We start from the raw sequence: 21,954 nt of genomic DNA, 5'->3' as shown, positions 1-21,954 counted from the left end.
ACACTTTTGTAAACAACTCTGAAAGAAATTCTGTTTGAAATACCTATACTGGATTCCATTTTCCTGACTGACTCAAAATGATGTGGTTTGGAGTTTTAATTGTCTACTAGTTTCATCAAAGATACACATTTCTGTTTCTCATTCTCTCTGGAGTTCTGGGTGATTCTCAACAGGAAAATAAAACTTGTTTAACCTATCGTGCTTTCATACTGTAACCCCTGCCCAGAAGTTTTTAATACATATTATTTTCATTGTTTTAATGTCACCCGTTATGTTGATAATTCCAAAAGGTATATCTTCATGCCAGACTACTCTTCTGAGCTCTATATTCCCATATCCATCTACCTATTTAACTTTTTTACTTGGCTCTATCACAGACATCTCAAACTTAACATGTGCAAAAAAAAAACTCAATTTATTTTCATTAAAAAAAAAATCTCCCATTCCCAATCTTAGTCTTCTTTGTGCCAAAAACTCTGGATTTGAGGAGCCAGTTATTACAGGAGTTGCCTCAGAAAGCCAGCTGTCCAACACCTGGGGACCTTGGAGCCCTTGGGACAGTGTAATTCTGAATGCTATAACAGGAAAGTCACCAATTTTGTGGGAACTTAAGCTCATGTGAGCACTCTCTGTTGGAAGAAGACAAAGAAGCCCCCTTTTCCCAGCTAGCTTGTTGTCCAGGCAACCTAGATTAAACAACTAGGGTTATTTTTCCTCATTAAAGTACTTACAAATTTCCTACAAGAACAATGATATTTCCCAACATCCAGGACAATCCTGGTATGTGCCTGTCACCAAGTAGTTATTAATAATACAGTTTGGTGTTTTACTCACTGAATACTCATGCCCTACATTCAGTACTTGGAACATAGTAGAACCCCAATAAATATATACTGAATAAGTGAATTTTCTAGAAGTTTTATTTTTGTTTTTAGCTCAAGATTTAGACTCAAAAAGTGTTATTGGGTTTCAGGAAACATAATGGAAAAATAAGTGAACTAAAAGTTAGATCTTACTTCTGTATCAGCCATTTATTCATCTCACATTTCTTGAGCATCTACCATGTAATGGTAGCTAGGTACCTAGCACTGTGCTAGGTACAGAAAATCATGGACTAGTAAGCAAAAGAGACACATCTACAAAATATTACACTAACGATGTGACCAGTGCTGTAAGAGATGGATAAAATATATACCAATTTGCACAAAGAAGGAAACAAATTCTGCCTCGAATAGTAACAGCCTTGAGATATGACATTTGGGACAGGTCCTTAAAAATGAATGGGAGTTCACCTGGCAGGCAGGGCAAAGAAAAGGGAATTTCATGCACTACAGAAATAGAAGGGATAATGGTGGTAATAATGTAGCCACTAAATAATCACAGATTATCTGAGCTAGAATATAATAAACATTCTTAGTACTTAAGTATATGCTTGCAGTTATAAGGTACCTAGAGTAAGTCACTTAATTTTCAACACTGGAGATGAGTTCTATTATTGTCCCCAGTTTTTTTAAAGAGAGTAAACTAAGCTCAGAGGTTTTCATAGAGCTAGTAAGCAGCAGAGCAGGGCCTCTAATCCAGGCAATCTGGCTTCAAGATCCATTGCCTTAATAAACCTTAGAGACCACCTATTGACACCTCATTAAAAACAAGGGGAAACTGGGAAAAAGGGGTATTGCGATTAGCATACATAATGTAGTGGTCGGGGAGTGGGGGGATACGGGGAAGGCAGTATAACACAGAGAGGGCAAGTAGTGATTCTTACACTGTAATAATGATTTATAGCATCTTACGCTGATGGACAGTGACTGTAACGGGGTATGTGGGGGGGATTTGATAATAGGGGGAGTCTAGTAACCATAATATTGCTCATGTAATTGTGCATTAATAACAGCAAAATAAAAATAAATAAATAAAAGCCAGTCCAAAAAAATAAAAAAAACAAGGGGAAAAATGAGCCTTGTGTAGTAATATTAGATCAGGAACAAGATCTTAGCTTAGAACCTCTATTATATCAGTTACATCTGCTCTGGCTGCTGCTGCTCCCCATAAATTCTCAAATCATGGGATGCAGCTCAAATCAACAGGTGTTTAACTTATACAGTCCTCTGGGTCCCATACTCTGCCCTAAACATTACTCATCATTTATCTGTATAACACATTTTATCAATTAGTGATCTGCCACTATGGTAAATTAGAAAAGCCCTAGAAGATAGCAACTTGCTTCCTTGTCCTAGCAAAGCTTTAAACTAACCATGTGACATTAGACAAGTTTCTTGACCTTCCTGACACACTCAGGTTCCAAATGAATGAGGAGGGACCAGATGGTCATCATGAATTAATGGTTTAAGGAGCTGGGTTCTGGAGTCAGACCTGAATTTAAGTCTGAGTGCTCATTAATTATGTGACTTTAGGCAAACTAATCTCCCTAAATCTCAATTTGCTCATCTACAAAACTGGCATAGAGTATCTATTTCATAGATTTATTATAGTGATTAAGTAAGATAGTGCCTATAAAAATGTAAAATGCAGGAGTGTTCTTTAAATGTTAGCTGCTATTATCAGCATTAATGGGGTCATTGCACTACGCATACTTAGGGCATTTTTATAGAAACTTCTATTTTTTTAATACCTATAAAATATCTACTACCTATAAAAATGCTTGCGACCTATATGTTATAAAGCAAACAGAATTAGCTTCCATAACCCCTCCACCCAACTTAAGTAAAACATGTATCTGTTTCTTCTTTGTCCTACCACTCTGCCTTCCTCCAGTTTCCTATGGTAATTTATCTTGAATTTTGTATATATCATTCCTTCCCTTTTAGAAATTTTATCTCATAGGTTCCTATCCATAAACAAATTGCTTTCCTCTGTTTGATTTTAACATTTATAAAAATTACAAGCTACACAAATAGATTCTGTAATCTGATATTGGCTCAACATTGTTTCTAAATGTTATTAGTGATAACTGTGATTCATTTTCACTGCTATAAAATATTCCACTGTGTGAGCATTTATTTATTCAGCCTCTGTTGATGAACCTTTTGTTTGTAGTTTTGTCTGTTATGTACATTGCTCCTATGAACACCCTTGGACATGTTTCTTGGACCACATGGGTGAGAGTTTTCTTTAGGTTGTACTTAAGGGTGCAATAACCAGGAGAAATTAAACATCAAAATTTGCCAAAATTTCTTAAGAGGAGGTGCCAATTTGCACTCCCTCTCCCAATGCCAGCGCATAAGTTTCCATTGCTATACATCCTTCCTCACACTTTGTTCTATGAAATGTGTTGGAATTTGCTAGTGTGGAGGTCTTCAAGTGAAATTTCATTGCAGCTTCTGATTTGCATTTTCTTGATTATTGAAATCAACCACTTTTTCATATATTAAGGGCTTATTTATTTTTCTTTCTCTGTGAAATGCTTCTGTGGCTTTGCCCATTTTTCTACTATGCTGTCTTTTTCCTTTGGCTTTATAGGCCTTCACATACTCCAGAGCATATTCTTAGTGCTTCATAAGCCTTTATATAGTCCACATTGTATTTGTCATATTATTGCAAGTATCACCTAAGTTTGTGGCTTGCCATTTTGCCTTCCTTACGGTGATTTTTGATAAACAAAGGTTATTTTTAAGTTATCACTGTTTTAAAAAAACTTCCATGTCCCCATCATAAAATCATGAAGATACTGTACCTGTATTTTCTTCCAAAATGTTTTAAGTTTTGCCTTTCACAAATGTCTTAAATAACCAAGAATTGATTTTTACATAAGGTTTAAGATAGGGATCACACTTTTTCCCCCTGTATGGATGACAGATTTTCCCCCCATTATTTATTGAATAATCTATACTTTACCCAGTGATCTTTAATGTCACTTTTATTGTGTATCATTTCCAAATATGCATGGTCTGTTTCTGGGTTTATTCTATTTTATTTTATTCTATAAAATCCTATTTTTTTAATTTTTATTCTATATTTTTATTCTATAAAATCTATTTTATTCTATAAAATCCACTATTGGATTTTGTTTACTCTTGCATCCTTAATACATTTATCACTATATACTTTTTTTGTCTTGCCAACTAGCAGAGCAAGACCTCCGTCTTATTCTCCCTCTTCACAAGCACATTGTCTAGTCTTGGACCCCTGCTTATCAATACATCTTTAGAAACAAGTTGTCCAGTTGCCCCCATAATCTTTTGGGAATTTTTACTTGTTTCCATCTATAACAATTTGGAGAGGGTTAACATCTTTACTTTATTGATGCTTCCAATAAATATGGTGTATTTTGGTCTTCTTTCAATATATTTCAATTAACTTTTATAAGGTTCTTCAGAGACCACACTTGGGAGACTTGTCATTTTCTGATGCTCTTGTATATACAATTTTTAAAATTAATTTTCTTTGCTGCTGTTTGCAATTGACTTTTGGATACTTAGTTTATTTTCAGCATCTCTGAATCATTCATGTATGCATTCCTTTGTATTTTCTGTAATAAGTGAATTTGCAATTTTCTTTTCCAATCTGAGAATTTTTCCTTCCTACTTGCTAGAGCCTCAGTACAAGTAGGTTAAAATGGTGGTAAGACATCCTCGCCTTGCTTGTTTTGAGAAATGTTACTTCCAAGAATGCTCTTTTGAGGCACAATTTTATTTCTAAATCATAATTACCACCTGTCATCAGAGAACCCCCTTTATTCAATGTGTTGCCTACTTAGTGCTCTAGTTTCAGCTTCAAGTTTAAAATTTGTCAAGTGGATATGTCCCTTTTTTCCTATTGACTGAGTTTTCTTCTCAAAATTTATGTTGAAGCCCTAATCCCCAGTGTGACTGCATTTCAAGATGGGTATGTAAGGAGATAGTTAAAAAAGGTCTTAAGGTGAGGTCCTGCCACAAACGGATATCTTTGAGACACCAAAAGTTCACCTTCTTTGCCAGCACACCCAACTGAGAGGTCATGTGAGCACACACTGACTGATGGCGACTATCTACAAGCCAGGAACACAGGTTTCACAAGAAACCAACCATGCTGGCACCCTGATCATGGACTTCTACCCTCCAGAATTGTGAGAAAACATGTTGTTTAAATCCCCCAGTCTAATGTATTTTGTTACAGCATCCTGAAGTAAGACACCCAACAATGCAATATAAACTGTTCTAATTAGGGTCTGGTTAGTTGGCAGTGGGAAGCCTTCCCACTTCTGATGATCTAATCTGCCAGGGGAAGCATATAGGCAGGACTTCTGTTCTTATGTGCTATTTTATGTAACAGAGGTTGCTAATTAAGGTCCTCCTTAGGGACCCTTCAGACAAAAACTATTTGACAAAGAAATCCTTATACTCACTCTTTTTAAGGTTAATTGCTAAAGTTTTGTATATATTTTATGTCTCAGTCCCCTCCCCAAATCTAGAATGAGACATAGGTTAAAAGCCTGAAGGACTGTGGGAGCAGAGGTTAAGACTCTACTTCTTGCAGAGGAAGGTTATATGAGAAAAAGGATACTGAGTAATGATTTGATCATGTCTATAGAGATTAAGATAAGCTGTATGAATTAGTAGGGGTTAGGTTTAACTGCAAAACACAATTAAATGGCTTAAACAAAGTAGAGATTTATTTGTGTCTCCCAAAGAAGTCCAGAGGTAGACTGTCCAGAACCGGTGTGACAGTTCCATGGTCATCACAGATCCCAGATTCTCCTCTCTTCCATCCTGAAGATCATCTCATGGTCCGAGATGGCTACTGGAGATTCAGCTATTATGTCCACATTTCAGACAAGAAAAAGCCAGATGAGGGTCTGGAGAAGCACACAGGACGAGCCTCCCAACAGTTAGCTCAGAGAAGGAACTTTCCTGGAAGCACCACCAAGTGATTTCTGCTTATATCCCCCTAACAGCCCTAACTGCAAAGGGGAACAAGAATGCAGTATTTCAGCTGTGTAGTCACCCCCAATAAAATATGGGTTCTCTAAATGTAGAAGGGGTCATGGATATTGGGTAGTAAGTTAATCATGTTTCTTATTTTCTGTGTTTTAATGTTTGGACATCTTAGGGCCTGGCAGACCCTGGGAGGGACTTCTCCCCTTCCAACATTAGCTAACTCTTGCCCATGAGCATGCCTTTGATATGTAAACCAAACAATCCTGAACCCATACCCCCATTAACCTCCTTTTATCAGGTTCATGCAGTGCAGGACACTATTCCTCTGCCCAAAATCAACCGAGGGCCAGGTACCTGACAACTAGGGACCACCCCCTATTGCCCAGAGGCTGCTGAAAATTATTCAAACTGTCCAATCCTAAACTTGCTCAGCTTGCCAAACCTGCCTCATCTGTCCTTCCCCCTAAAAACCACTGCAAACGCTCTGGCCTACACGTTCCCCTTGCTCCTTCTGCCTCCTGACCTACCCCTGTGCTTCCCCACGTGCTCCCGCAGGGCTTGGTGTGGTCCTGCATGGCGTGGCGTGCGCCCTCCTCTTGAGAACTGCAAGTAATACACTCTTCTTTCAAAGGCAGTTGTCTCCGCATCCTTCATCTTACCACATCTGATTAAAACAAATCCCAGAACATCAAAAATAGGTTAACAACTGGAAATCTGTCCCACAGTATGGTTTTCCATGACAAAAAGCTGGAATCCTATCAACATTTAAAAATTATCTGCTTCAAATATGTTTGGCATAAGAAAAAAAGCCACTCAACTTCTCTTCTGAGCTCCAGATTCACTGACCACCGCCCCAAATATAAGCTAGAAAGTATACAGTTAACTATGTTCAAAACTAAACTCATTATCTTTCCTCTTCTCAAAGTTGCTCCCACATCCATGTTCCTTAGGTTCAGAAACAAAATGTCCCTACCCCACACAGCTGCCCAAGCAGGAGCTTCAGGACTATTTTTTAACTGCCTTTTCTCTTACCACCACCACCTACTATGCCACCAGTAGGTCCTGGACAGAAGCTGTGTTGTTCTTCTCAGTATCCCCAACCCAGGGCCTAGCACAGGATCTGACACGTAAGTTGTACACAATGAATGACTCAATGTCAATCCCAAATGTCCCGCATGTCACCTCTCATCCCCACTCTACTAACCCTTCTAGGCTTATTCAGTAGCTTCCTAACTGCCTCCAGGATTTCCCCCTTCAGTTTCCACTGTTCCTCCTGAAGCACAGCTTTGATGAGATATTCCACTTTGGAAGCTTATAGCTCCCCATTGCCAAAGTTCTCTCTGCAAGCTTTCAGGGTGCTCTGCAACAGCCCCAACCCACTTTTCATGTTTTTCTTTCACTGTGTGATCTATTTTTAAAGAAACTTTTTCGTGCTGTTTTCCCTAGATAGCCTAATAGTCTCTTCTGTGCCCCAGAGGACTTTATTTCTACCAGCACTACTGTACTCCTCACACCTTATCACACTCAGCTGCACAGGCTCCTGCTTTTATCCTCCCCACCCAACCCCCATCATCCTGGACTGTGAGCTGCTTCAGTGCAGGAACCTTGTTATCGTCATCCCAATATCCAGGCTGTATGGGTACCAGATAGTAGGAGGTGCCCAACTGACCTTAGAGTTTAAAAGATTCCCAGGTTAAAAAAATAAATGCCCAGGTTAATTGTTAAATGGCCATGGAATACTAAGAACCAACCAAAATAAAGCACTACCTAAGTGGCTCAGTAACCCATGGACATTAACAAGAAAGTTCAAGTACAATAAACTGAAGTTACTATGCTCTCAGCTAAGAGATGGGCATGGTGACTGAGTGATATGCCTTGTTTAAAACAACTACAACAGTAGGAATAGCCAGTATGTTGAGCACTTGATTCCTTCACCATGTGCTACATGAGTTACATGTATTACTTATTGTGTTCATCACAGCAGGCCTATAAAGTAAGACTATTATCCCTGTTTTATTCACAAAACGTCAAAAATCTGAAGAAGAGAAAATTAAAAAACTCTCCAGAGGTCATTCAGCTGGAGAGTGAAGCAGAGATTCAAATCCAGGCTGTCTGACTACACAGCCTTAACTGAACTATTATGACAAATGACATTGTTTTCAAATGATAGGTGTGGCACAAAAAAATGTCAAGATATACACCTGTATGGAACACCAAAACTCTGAGGTCCAAAACATGGCAGAGAAAAAATGGGTGAAGAGTAAAGAAACAAGAAGAGATACTTCATTATGGTGGCTGCATGATTCTCATAACCTAAAAAGCTACACACCATGCTATCATAAACTGTGGGACGAGCACAGAGGCAAAGTGTAAAGTGAGAAGGGACTTCAACACTGCTGACACTTGCCAAAACTCATTCTCTAAAAAGTGAACCAGCTAAATGCTTGCACCTTCTGGACAACTGCAATTCTCAGCAAGATGGAAACAATTGGAGGAAACAGTCAAAGGAGCACACACACTGAACTAACTTTAACCAGTAAAGAGACACTACTTGATAACAAGGAAGCAAGAGGAATACATAAAGATAACCTGTAGAGAAATTAACTGTGACTTGTTCTCATGTAGGCTCATGAGACTGCAAAGCAGAAAGAATAAAGCACAGGTATTTCTCCTTCACGTGTAACTCTCCCCCCAACTAAATCCTATTACGTATTGAACTCGTGGTGTGATTCCGATGCATCCTGCCCAGGGCACTGGTCAAAAGTTAGCGGTGGGAGATTCTGGACAGTAGGGCTAATGGAAGTGGGAGAGCAGTGGGAAGCAGGCAAAGGGCAGAATGCAAAACACAAACTTCACATGCCTACATTCAATTTCCAGGTGTACCTTTTATAAGCTGCATGACTTTGGTATGTTTCAGGTTTCCTCACCTGTAAAAGGGGTAATAGCTAAATAGAACATTTTTTAAAAAATTTAATGTACTGCCTAGCACATAGTAAGCACAAAATGTCAACCATTAGTATGTTAGTATTACAAGGGATTTCTCTATTAACTCATTAACCCTGGAATTCTCTCATTTTCTACAATGATTTGCTTGCTATTACTCCTGTCAATCCTCACAGCATATAATGCAAACCCTGACAGAAAAGTGAGTAAGGTGACCCTGCTCTCATTTTCATGTGAGCATTTCAGTGCAAGCCAACTGAACAACAAACATTCACAAAGCCCTACAATGCCACTGTACTAGGCTGAGCAGGACAGGGGCAAAAGGGCAGTTTGAGTAAAAGACAACCCTGCCTTTAAGAACCGCAAGATCTCTTTTGGGAACAAAGAGAAACTATCGTTTGTTTCCCCTAACTGAGCTGCGATCCCAGTCGGCAGTGACAAGTAATACCCACCACAACCACAACAACGTGTCTATGGTGTTTGGGGATGTCTCTGGATTAATTATCCAGAGATTTTTATGAAATGGATGTCTCTGAGAATGCATTTAAGTCCTGGCAGTAAACAGTGGATCTGTATGTAGGTTGGTTTTTACAGTTGGTTGCTCTAGGTTATGTTCATGTATTAAGAGAATGAAGGAAAAAAAAGTGGTAAATGAAGTGTCTAAGCTTGAGTCACTAAGATGAGGAAAAATACATGAAAGATCATCTTATTCACCTCTAGTACATGAAGCAATACTAACTGAAGGTGAATGAGCAGAGCAAGCCTACCTTGGAAATAATGGAAAGACTGTTTTTCCCCAAAATGAAAACTGCTTTATTTTTTTTTTCTTGTTATAAAATTAATGTATGTTCAATGCTAAAAAAATTAGAATATACAAAAGTGTAAAGAAATAAAGGAAATCACACATAATTTCTCCATCCAGAGATTATCACATTTTGATGTTTCTCTTTTCAAACCTTTCTAAGCATATACCTGTATCTATACCTACACAATTACTTCTTTTTCAGGAATGGAGTAACATGCCATTTGATACCTTTTCTGCCACACATCTATGTATTACATTCATCCTTCTACTTAGCATGGAATCCCAAAATCAACGTCACAGAGTAGTTTTCTGCAGGTACTCCCTGACACTCAACATGAAAAAGGGAAATCCAAGGCAAAGCTGGGACTAGACGCCCCCAGAAGTCTGTCACTGCTGTCAGGTTCCACCCATTGACTCTGAGACCAACGTGGGAGCAGCAGGCAGTTTCTCCGCAGATGGGGCTGCCTAGAGAGGAAGCAGTTTCTGCTCCAGCAGCCTCGGCAGCCTGGCTGGTGGGGAAGCCCTGGGCCTGCGGTAACCCACGCGCGCTGAGGCCTCTGCACTGAGTACCTGACTGAAAGCTCTGCTGCACCAGCCTCCAAGCCTCCAGGCAATCTCCAGTGGGTGTCTGGAGAGAGCCCCTCGGCTCACAGGGGTCCTGTGGGACACTTTCTTCACCTGTGCCCAGACTCAGAACTGCTTTGGGTGGGTCATCAAGCTGTTCTGTTCATACTGCTTTCCCAAAGCACATTTTCACCACCCTGATTAAGCAGAGACTACTCATCTGCATTAACTTCTCGAAACTTTTAAGGAGTATAAAGATAGGTTTGCTGAGGAAAGAAACAGAGTTGCCCCATGGACAAATTTTATCTTTTTTATAGTTTTGCTTAAGGAATATGGCATGAAGAAGTACAGACTACATCACTGGACAGTTTTAGTGTATTAACTCCAAGAGCAGAGTTCATATGCTGATTAATGGGCCCAATTGCAGGAAAAAAAAAAAAAGATTGCCAGTATGAGAAAATGCCAACTAATTTTCTACTGTTCTTGGGAAGAGAAGAAAAAGCTAAGGAACTCCATCTTCCCTTAACCAAACTGTATTATTTTGTCAATACAAAAAGCTGTTCATGTATGTAGAACACACCTTAAAACAAGAAGTCAAAGGTCCATAAATAATACAGACTGTGAATTCTAAACCTGTTACTGACCTAAGCTACAGTTAGCACCATGCTCTCAGGCAGAGGGGCAGGACATGAGTCTGAGGCACAAATAAACAGACTGGTCCGGTGGCAAAGCTGAAGCCTGAGTGGCCCAGATAAAATAAAGGACTTCTACAATTTGAACTGGACAACCTGCTTAGCCGCAGCCAACCTTTAAAAAACTGCAGCAAACTAGCAGGCAGACCTGTGGAGGACTGATGCAAACTTTAAAAAGTAAAAGATGCACTGAGAAACTGCATTCTGTATAATATTAATTAGTAAGTTATTAGTACTCTGGAGTTGCTAGAATCTTTTAATAAAAGTAACAGTGTGTACACAATGATCTGTATATGTGCACCAAGAGGCCATGTAGAACAGTGAAAGGAAAATGTCATCCCTGAGGCTCTGACCTAGGGAGGCAATGTCAAAGGCTGTTTATGGGACTCCCCTCAGAGTGCTGTATGAAACTAAAAGGAGAGAATAAGGGTTCCAAAAGATAGGGAATAGCAGAACCAGAGTGCCTCTATCATGACCTGATGGTGAACTATTTCATTCCTACTTATGTTTTAGGTCTTTACTGCTGGTAACCTCTATTTCATAAATATCCCTAGGGCAACTGTCCAAAAACAAAAGATGTGAAGAATGTAGGTTAGTCTTGAAACTGTTTAGGTTATATACCAGCCACTGTTCAACAACCCCCTTCAATTTGGGTAAAACTTAGTATGCTACTGGGATAATTCATCTGTCAACATTTATTGTCTATTCTGTTCTAAGCACTGGTTAAGGTGCAGGTGCCAAGGAAGATAAAATCCTTGCCTTCTAGTCTATACAGCACAGATAAGAAAATCAATATTCACAACCATGGGACAAATACCCGACAGATAGTGGTGCTCAATAAATATCAAGTGGTGAATCAATACTGTAATACAAGTGGGCACAAAAATCACAAGGTCTTCTCAAAGGACACTTACCCCTGTAGCATAAGAACCTGAAAGTTCATTGTTTTGTATACTTGTACATAGCAACAGTCCCTAAAAGAACAAACTGGAACTAGTGAATGCCATAATAGACACAAGCTACCAAGGTTTATGACACAAAAAGGGGAGGGGGAGCGATAGGAGAAATATTATCACTCATTTTATATAAAAGAATATTTAATTCTTGTCCTTAGAAACTATAGACTATACATGATTTTGAAATCAGACTGTACAAAACAATGGCCAAAGAATCATCCACTCTATGCCTTCTCTTTTGTCTGGTCGGTCAGAAATATAATGTTATCTGTAAAGAAGCCAAAGGAGAAAGATTATTTTCAGAACATTTTCTCCATCTCATATAATCATTCCCCAGTTATACATACATACTTTAGGGCTGTTAACTAAAAGGATTTTAAACAGATCCCCAAAATATTATAGAACTCTTACTGTGTACATGAGAGAGAGATACAACAGGCATAAATGGAACTAAAAGTTGGGCTTCTGCTGTTTATCGGCAATTCAGATCTTGTTAGAAGAGGTGGGATATTCCTGTCTTCCCTAAAGATAGTTAAGGCCTTCTCAGCAATAACTTCCTACAGAAGAACTAACCACATTTTGATGCCTGCCATGAAACCAGGAAGCACATCCTCCCACAGAAGAGGACCGAGGAGTAACACTCCACATGCTGCAGACACAGAGCAAGGACAGGGTTTCAACATGTGGCCCTGTTAGCAAATACTGATTTCTTCATGTTTGTAAGTTTGAACACTCAGATGAAGATACTGTATTTTTAAATTTTAAGACAAAATGATCTTCAATACATTCTTGGGTTAATGCTTACTAATCAACATTAGAGAGCATTTTTATCCAAGAACATGACACTGCTCTTAAATGTTGTCCCAGAGCTAGTTTAGGACGAACAAAGAAAAGAAGTAGTATACTTCCTACGTTAACTCCACAAGATCTAGATTTTTGTAACTTGAGAATTATTCAAAAACTGGTTACCATACATACAATGACTGAATACATATTATATACACAATGACTGAACATTAAAACAACAAAAGAATGGAATATTTGTTCATGATTACAGACTTAAAAGGAAGGATAGAGTTATTTTGGTACAGAATGTCAGAAGAGATAGTGACAATACTATGTAAAATGGCAAGAGTGCCACCTGCTGGTGGTTAATTTTAAATATGTAGACACTGTTATGACAAAAAAATAATGGCCTTTGAAACTGATAAACCAAATTAAACTCTATTTTCTTCAATTCAAATGCACTAAAGATATATTCATTTTTACTGTTAGCCATAAACCTATGTTAATTGCTCAATCATCCATGCTAGTGAATACTAGAGACAAGAAAATAAATGGCAGGTAATTGAAATGTTTCTATTTGTTTCACAATGGTTCCTAACAATTCACACAATCCAAAGTTTGCCCACACATTGTTTATGTGGAAAACAGAAATATCATATGCTTCATAAATACAGGATTGGTAGAGATTTAGAAATATCAACTCTTTTATTAGAAAGCCTAGTTTTTCAGTGCTGAAATCATGGGTGTCATTTTACACCACACAGAGGTCTGGAAAAAATTTTTGAACAGATAGGTATCTCTGAAGACATAATCCAAAGAAAAACAGGGTATGCAGGAAACAATATACTGTCAAGACACTCAAGAATTATGAGAGCAAAATGGTCGGAAAGAACTCAGATTTAAAGTCTTGTAACAAGGGTAGAAAGATATCTATGTTGGTTTTCAAGGTCAATATACTTTCAAAGAAACCAGTAAGAAAACAAGTATTATGATTATTATTTACAACCAATTATAATTTATCAGTATGTTATGGGGTTAAGACTAACTCTGAAACAAGGAAAAAGTGAAAGATAAAAATATCCATCAATTAAGAAAGACTTAAGTTCTCAGAATTTTATCCTCAAGAACTGTGAGAAAATAAATTTCTGTTGTTCAAAATGAATAGGAGAGAAGATACATATAAACCATTGGTATAATGCACGGAGAACTTGTATTTAGGAAGCAATCAAGGAAATTTAAACAATGTGATACCCAGTAAAAAAAATAAATAATTTCTTACTATTTGATGTGATAATAGTGTAGTTATGTTTTAAAAAGGAATCCATATCTTCCAGAGACAGCTATTGAAATGTTTATGGATGAAACGATATAATGTCTGAGATTTACATCAAAATAATCCAGGTGGGGGAAAAGTGGGCTGGAGGCCTACAAATAATATTGACCACCAGTTGGTAAATGTTGAAGCTAAATGATGGAGGTGTTCTTACTTTTCTCTCTACTTATGTAAATGTTTGACATTTTCCATATTTTGGCATATCTCAAAAGTTCATATAAACATTGAGACATTACTATAATAAAATTCATTTTATTCCCATATACTTATAAAAAACAATGTTTCTCAGTGTTTATGTCCATAAAAACAAACAAAAGAATGGAATTAATGCTCAACAGTCTCAAACTATCCAGAGATGCATTTTCAGTAAGATTTTAGTTTTTATATTCATATATTAAAATTGTTTTGGTCAATTATATTCTAAAAACTATAATGATAACCCAATCAAGCACTCAGAGACTTAGTATTACAAAATTCTGAAAAACATTTAAAAATTTCTATGTATGTATTGTTACAAATATATGATGAATAAGATTCTTAACTAAATACTACATTAAGTTACTCTTCTGAGAAAATGGAATGAAAAACAAGAGAAAAAGGAATAATAAAATTTCTAATTGTTTATATACTTTTTTAAAAATTATGAGTATCAAATTACTATGGTATTTAGATCCATTTAATAATTTTAAGAGCAACGTAACTGCATACTGAAAAAACCTTATTGTCAACTTAAATATGACCAAAGGGATATAACTTAAATATGACCAAAGGGATATACTGTCTTCAAAATTCTTGTAGAATTTTCAGAGCTTGAAAACTCTGCTCTAGGGAAACCTTAACCTTTCTTAAGCTTTGTGTGTCCGTCTTAAATAACGTAGCTCTGCATTTTGTTTAACAAAAACAACAAGAATTTAAAACAACATCATAAACTAAACAGGTTATGAATAAATGTGCACAAATGCCAAATGCTACCCATGTTAGTATAACTGTCTTGGCACATGGTTCTCCCTGTTTAGGCCATGTCCTTCAAAGACACTAAAGTTCTTATAACACTTAATAAATATTGGTATAGACCCTACTCAAAAGTTACTTGTAAACTAAAACTGTTGAGTATAGACATTATTTTCTAAAGGAATAGATAAATGCAAAATGATTAGTAAGCCCCTAAACCACACTGAGAATTCTCCAGGCGGGCTGCCTTACAATCTCATTAGCATCATACTCACTGCCCCAGTTAAAGTTCCTTACAACACAGCCACCGAAGGAGAGAAAAAAAGAAAAACAGTTATTATCACAAGTTTCTTACCAGCTATGATTGTTGTTGCTTGTCGCCTCACATTATTTTTATCCGTGTATTCGCCGTAGTCTACTTTCCCTTCCACATAGATTCGAGACCTGATACCAATAAAATTTAATTTTTAGTCTGCAGATTCTAATATGCTTTACAAGAGTCAGATCAGAGGCAGTAATGAGTACACACTAAGGATGAAACATTATCTTACATAACCTCATTTTTGCTACCATTTATTCAAAGTTCAGAATTAATACTGAAACGGTATAAACAGGCTTGACGTATCTAGGTAAAAAGGACAGTGTTATTGCCTTGAGCTGACTGCAGTCCTTATAAAGGTAAAAAAAGAAAAACAGAAACAAACAAAAAACAGGACAGAAAAACTTTTCAAAATCTTAAGCCAGTATTTTTTTACAAAACAACCTTAAGACCATGAAAATGGTAAAGCAGTCTAGTAGCATCCTTCATCTCCAAGATTGGTTCCCAATGTGGCATTTTCCGTCACCTTTGATTCTGGACTCCCAAACAGACTTGCTGACTTTAACTTATTTTTCAGTTCCTTTCTACAGTGAGATTCATGAGCTTATTCTCAAGGGACTTAAATTACTAAATTCAAAATAGAGGTTTTCAGCTTAGTACTTCCCTAAGAGTCAATTCCTAAGACTATTTCTGTACTAGTGAGAAGGTAGAACTGGAAGACAACCCGAACTGTGATTTTTGAAGAATAGAAAATGACCATAACAGCACCTATTTTCAGAGTCTACAACAATCAAAAAAGTACAACATAGAAAAAGACAAAACTGGTGAAATGACTGGCTGCCAAAGGGAATATACACACAGATTCATAAATCAGTTTGTGAGACTGCATACAGACATTTTCCTTGAAATGTCCTGTAGATGTCATGTGTATATACATATTCATACATACATAAAAGACAAAGGAGATACAGATGAAGAAAAGATTTGCAGTTATTGAAAAGAAATAGAAATTGTAGCTATTGCTGAAATTGTTTTTCATGAAATATGTTTATTTCTATAAAAAGTACATTTCTAAATGTATTAACAATGAGCAGAACTATTGTAGCACTCCAAAAGGCAACTACTAAGCCTATATAAAGTTACCAAATATAAATTAACTGCTGCAATTACTATATGCCTCACTGGGCTTCAGACATCCCAGATCCTCTGCTAAGCACAGCATGTGGATGCCGAGAGGCTGGTCACCCACCGAAACTCCCAAAAGCATATGTTGCATTTGCTCACATGGCACTAGGTTTTTTACTCTGCCTTCTCCCTTGCCTCACCTGCTTCTATTTATGTACACACCTTATTTGCACTAAATTTTAAGTTCTTAGAAGGTTAAACCATGATTTCTACACCTCTGAATTAGTTACACATGGCAACATGCCACACATACAGAATTAAGCACTGAATAAATCTCTCAAGTTAATAAAGAGTAATTAGTAGTACTCAGGAATAAAGGAGTTACATGTTCCATGAAAACACGTTACTGGTTTTTTAAACCATTCAATCTGTAAGATCCTTCTTCAACTTACCCCTTTTTCACATACTGATAAGCCACATCTCTGAGGCCTGGTCGGAATACTGAAATTCTGTGCCATGTTGTCTTTTGACTGATATCGCCTAAATCACAACAGGAAATAGGGTTATAAATATCAGCAAGATAAAACAAATACCAAAGAACATGCCCAGCAAAAGCAAGTTCACAATCCCTAAGAGAACAGAACAGAATTAGAGATCTCTAAAAGTAGCTTACTTTTGATTAGGTAACTGACTATTAATAATGTCTATTTACTGCTGATAAAATTAATACCCTAGTCCTTTACACTCACCCATTTGATATGTTTCATTTTCCCCTGATCGCCACATCTCATTTGTTGCTAGAGAAAATATCGTGACTGGGTTTTTTCCTTCCACCTGTCTCATGACAGGGTCCTGACCCACTCGCCCAAGTAACTGGACACGATTCAGAGCTGCAACACAACGTGTAGATAAAATGAGACTGAGAGACATGTCCAGGAGAGGAACAGCTACAGATACTGCTTTAACTTCACTCTCAGCATTAAGCAAACCCCAAGTTCTAAAAGATCAGAAAAGTAAGTTGAAGGGACAAATAAATAGAGGCTGTGAGGGGAAAGGAGTTGGCAAGAAAGGAGAACACATTCATAAAGAAGGTAGCCTGACAAATCAAACATTAAGTTTTTCATCTTATCTTCTTTAAAATACCTTTAAAAAAAACTGTATGGTTAAAAGAACAAATCTGAGATCTGAAAATCTCTGTAATCATTAGGGGATATTTCTGTGAAACATTAGCTCTCGCAACCTTTCACTACCTCAGCCAAATAGCACATAACCTTGAGAGAGTCAGATAACCAAATATGATTCAAATAAATTCTATGGAAGGAAAATGATAACAAGAATGAGTAAAAACTGACAGATAAGGAAGAAGTAGGCCCCCTGCAGGCTGATGGGGCAGCCCCAAGGCCTGAGAGGCAAATATGAGCCAAGGGCATCTTAACTAAGAGATTATAACCCAACCAGTGCACCTTTTCTGCAACACATTTGAGAATATCAGCACATTGCTATAAATAACATACTTCAAACTTGGAAATTAACCACTACTTACATCTTTCAAGAATCAAGCTGTTAGCTATTTCAGACTCATGTCTTACAAACTGTTGAAGTACCTAAAGTGGAACAAATGAATTAAATGGCTTTAATTATTTGAGAAACACAAAAGCAAACATAAGAGCTGCTCACACGCCTACAGCATACATACACAGAAGACAAGAGATGCACTGCCCGTGTTCTCCCACCACACAGTGCCAGAGCGACCAGGGGAACACTTAAGGGGAGCTTACTACAGAAGACCAAGTGTACTAAGAAAGTTAACTAATAGTCCTCTCCTGTTTTCTTTCGTGGCAACCCTCCTAATTTTGGTACTTCTGAGGTTGCACACAAAAGGTAAAAATCAAATACACATTGGAAAAACTCATGCATTCAATAGACCAAAAAATACTTATTTAAAAAAAGATAAACAAATTCAGTTCCATGATAAAGTTACAAAGATGTAAGTGTCCAAATTAGTTTGTCAGAGAAAGGTAGTCACTGACCTAATAGCAGCACTCAAGGATAACATCACCATTAATGATTACGAGCTTGCTTTACATCTTATCTATTAATCCTCACAATAAATCTGTAAACTATGTGTAGTTATCCCCCCTTAAAAAATGAAAAAAGTGAAATTCAGAGAGATTAAGTAACTTGCCCAGTATCCTACAGGGAATATGTGGCAAGTCATGACACCAAGGCCATCTGACGCCAAGGCTGCTGCTTCTCCCATGCTCTTTGTTACTCCTTAAAGACATTCTGCTCAAGGGCTACTGCCAAGATATGAATACACATCGCTGGGCACATTGCTGGGTTCAGAGAGCTATTACATCAGAGAAATGTGTCAAATGTAGCACTGTTAACATAAAAAGTCAATGTTCATCAATCAAATGAACATCTACTCCTAGCACACTGTTGGTTATGGAATCCTTTCACGATGTTTTGGGGTAAAGGGTGGATAAGAAAATAAAGAGGGAGTTACAACACACTAAATAATCAAAGTGCTAACTAGTCCTGGTGTTATGGTTCTAGAAATACACGAATTTGGGTACTCAGATGAGCCACAGCTTCTCAGTCTTACAGAGTAATAATGCCTCATTTTGGGCACACAAAAATCAACACCTACTGGCAAAGCAGAAATAAAGGGAAGAATTTTTTAACTGGGATAATTTTTTAAATTAAACTTTTAACTCTCTAAATCTGGCTTTAAAGAGACCTTAATACCATTGAATTAGGTATTAAGACAGTATTAATTTTTACATGTTTCACATCTCAACACATATAAAAAAATGTTAAAAGTATGTATAGGTTAAAGTGGAGATCCCAGACTATAACGTTAACTCTACAGAACAGTGGGGGAGATGACACCAGGTTTCACAGAATTCATTCTTCATTTAGTCTTAACAGGATCAGCAGTTTAAGTGTTATAAAAGAGAACCTACAAAACTTGGTGCCCAAATGTGGTGAGGAAACGGGTAGTGTGGGCTGGCTAAGGCTGGCTGTTGTGTCTGGAGAGATGAGGAGTCAGATTGGGTGGAATGAGAAGGAATTTTGGACAGTAAATCTGTGAGGATGTTGAGTCTGCAGGTGCTTTTGTCAATACAGGGAGACGGGGGCTGACAACATAGGAGGTCAGTGGTCAGAAAAGGAACCACATACCTTATAGAAAAATGCTGGAAATGATTCTCAGTCTTTACGTCACTAAAGACTTTAAATGCTCTCTAACTGATCTAAATACATGTAACGATTCCGAAGAAGTAATGACTCCCATTATATATGTGAATAAACAAGAAAATTCTTTTTGACTGAACAAATACACAGGTAAAAATCTGTCCCCAACTCTGCATAGCAAATAAGTACACATGAGGTAGGTGGGCTCAAAGGTCTTTTCCCATTGCAGTCAGAAGTCCAAATAAATCTGACCTCCATGGCTGATAACACATCTCAGCACTAAAACAAAAAGTGATTACCTGTAACACAGGCCTTCGAAACATGGCTTATTTTTTTCCTATAATCTAATCTTTAGTCTTTTCCTGAAAGAAAAAGAAATTAAGTATTACACCTTGTATCAAAGAACACAAATTGACTAATCCTAAATTCCTTAGTTCATTTTTATGCAATCCACCTTTCGACCATAACCTATCCACATCCCTGCACATTTGATGATTCCTTCTCCCCCTCCAAAAAAAACCCTCACACCTGTATCGTCTTTCTGATTCTCCTTAACTTTCTCTTCCTCCAACCCATATAAAAAATTGAGTTACTCTCATTTCCATTCCACTGTCTTCTCAAATTTACTTTAAATGCAAGGACAGAGATTTTGTCTGATTTATTCACTAACACACCCAATACTCAAAAATTCCTGACACATAATAAAGGCTCAATAAATATTAATATATCGTCCAGGGGCTTAAACATAAAACTTTTTGCTGCAAAAGTTACTACCTCCATCCCCACTAGCATAGAGTAAGGAGACGCCTCGACTCCCCGGCCTCACCGTCGGGATACGCGGGCGCCTTTCTCAAAGGTGGCGCTCGCGACCAACAACGTAGAGGGGCTGGGAAATGGAAGAAACTGCTAAGTCCTCCGCACGAGTGAGAAAATAAGGGCCGGACACCAACACACTAAATCCTCCTGAACCCCGCGGAGCCATGTGCAGACCTAACAAAGATGCCGTGGCTTCCTCCGCGCCTCACCTGACGCTCTAGTCTGAACAGCCTCGCATCACAGAACTACTTCCGGGTACAGCAGGAACGTAAGGGTCGCGAGAGAAGAAGAAATCGGAAAGTCCGCCGCGTGTGCCGTAGAAAAGCAGCCGGCCAGTGCCATGGGAAACACACCCCCTTAACGCAGTAGTTCCGGGAGCTTACTTCCGGGCGAGAGCGAGTAGGTGAACGCCGCCAAGTGGTGAGTTGGAACTGATTTCGAGTTTCAAATCAAATTACGTGATCCGGTTCTCAGCGGGGCCCAGGAGGGGTCAAGGTAGGCAAAACAAAGGATAGCTCCACTTCTAAGAAGCACTGGCAAGGTCCAGGCCTTCCCAAAGCGTTAAGGACACCAGAAACAGGAACTGAGGAAGAGCGGAGAGCGCATATATAAGGGAGAGCCAAAAAATTGCCCACCAAGGTGAAAATTTAATGCAATATTTTTTAAAGTCAAAATTAATGCAGAAAGTCCGTGATGAACAAAAAATAAAATTTCAATTAAATACACAACTCAAGCCATATTGGATACTGAGGCACAAGGAAAATGTACACCCCTATATACATGTTTTTATATATCTTAAACAATTTTTCCAGAACATCAACATAACTTGAAGAAATAATGAAAATCTTAAAGTAGGTATATTAAAACTCACAACATTGTTTTGTTTAAATATTTTATTTATACTGTTGTGCCCGAAGTCGCGAATCCCAAGGAGACCACCAAGGAGCCAACACGAATGCAAAAGCATAGAGCCTTTATTCGAGCTAGCTCGAGCTCAATCTCTCATCTACACCAACGCAGTGGCAAGATGCCAGAGAAAGAGGGCAAGTTTCAATACCACAAAGGTTTTATGGGGTTCTAGGGTAGTTGGTGGGGTGATGGTCGTGGCTCTGGCTGATTGGCTGGATCTAGGGGTAGTTGGTGGGGTGATAGGTCGTGGCTCTGGTCAATTGGCAGGGTCTAAGGGTGGTGGGTGAGCTCCTTGCTGACTGGAGAGGAGAGAGACCAAGCTCCGATTCTGGGAGCTTGCCCCTTCAATACCAAAACCAGAATTTAATAGTTTTATTTCATTGTCTTTAATGGAAGTAAACTGATGAATAATATTTTCAAAATCCATTTCTTCGCTTATTTCCAATTGCAAGAATTATCATGTCTATTTTTCTTAACCAAGTAGAAATCTTAAACAATTTTAATTAACTTCAGCTTACTGATCTGGTCTTTATTTAAAATTCTGATATTTTGTTCCTCATGGATTTTTTCATTAACTGTAATATTTTTTAAACATTGCATTAAGTCATCATTAATCTTGATTGCTGGGTTTCTTAGTATCCCATAAATTTTGCCCCATTCACCCTAGTCCTGGCCCTGCTA

At 37.9% G+C, this 21,954-nt stretch overlaps 1 protein-coding gene across 5 annotated transcripts; it reads right to left on the bottom strand.

The window, feature by feature from the left end:
- Positions 1-5,593: 5,593 nt before the first annotated feature.
- SSBP1 (single stranded DNA binding protein 1) lies at positions 5,594-20,664 on the bottom strand. 5 transcript variants are annotated; one of them, XR_005032827.2, is made up of 9 exons: positions 20,574-20,664; positions 19,848-19,910; positions 17,894-17,954; positions 17,100-17,240; positions 16,803-16,890; positions 15,262-15,350; positions 12,034-12,104; positions 6,404-6,540; positions 5,594-5,751 (listed from the first exon to the last, which is right to left on the bottom strand). XR_005032827.2 is itself a non-coding variant. In XM_036926190.2 (7 exons), the coding sequence occupies exons 2-7, from the start codon at positions 19,869-19,871 to the stop codon at positions 12,061-12,063; spliced, it is 447 nt and encodes a 148-aa protein (XP_036782085.1). In that variant the 5' UTR covers positions 19,872-19,910; positions 20,574-20,664; the 3' UTR covers positions 11,960-12,060. The 5 variants fall into 5 exon arrangements, 3 of the variants coding, with proteins under 3 accessions (XP_036782085.1, XP_036782087.1, XP_036782089.1); XR_008998571.1 differs by lacking the exon at positions 12,034-12,104; XM_036926190.2 differs by lacking the exons at positions 5,594-5,751; positions 6,404-6,540 and having other exon boundaries at positions 11,960-12,104.
- Between the last annotated feature and the right edge of the window lie 1,290 nt (positions 20,665-21,954).

This window comes from Manis pentadactyla, chromosome 7, assembly GCF_030020395.1.
Source record: "Manis pentadactyla isolate mManPen7 chromosome 7, mManPen7.hap1, whole genome shotgun sequence".
NCBI lineage: Eukaryota > Metazoa > Chordata > Mammalia > Pholidota > Manidae > Manis > Manis pentadactyla.
The sequence above is the reverse complement of the archived record's forward strand: the minus strand, read 5'-3'. Positions and strand labels throughout refer to the sequence as shown.

Bases quoted from the DNA above. Each gene is read 5' to 3' on its own strand.
- SSBP1 (XM_036926190.2), bottom strand. From the start codon at position 19,871: ATGTTTCGAAGGCCTGTGTTACAG. The intron at 16,891-17,099 runs GTGAGTGTAAAG...GTTGTGATTTAG, and splicing joins AAATGAAACATATCAAATGG to GCGATATCAGTCAAAAGACA. The intron at 15,351-16,802 runs GTAAGTTGAAGA...TATTGGTATCAG, and splicing joins TATCAGTATGTGAAAAAGGG to GTCTCGAATCTATGTGGAAG.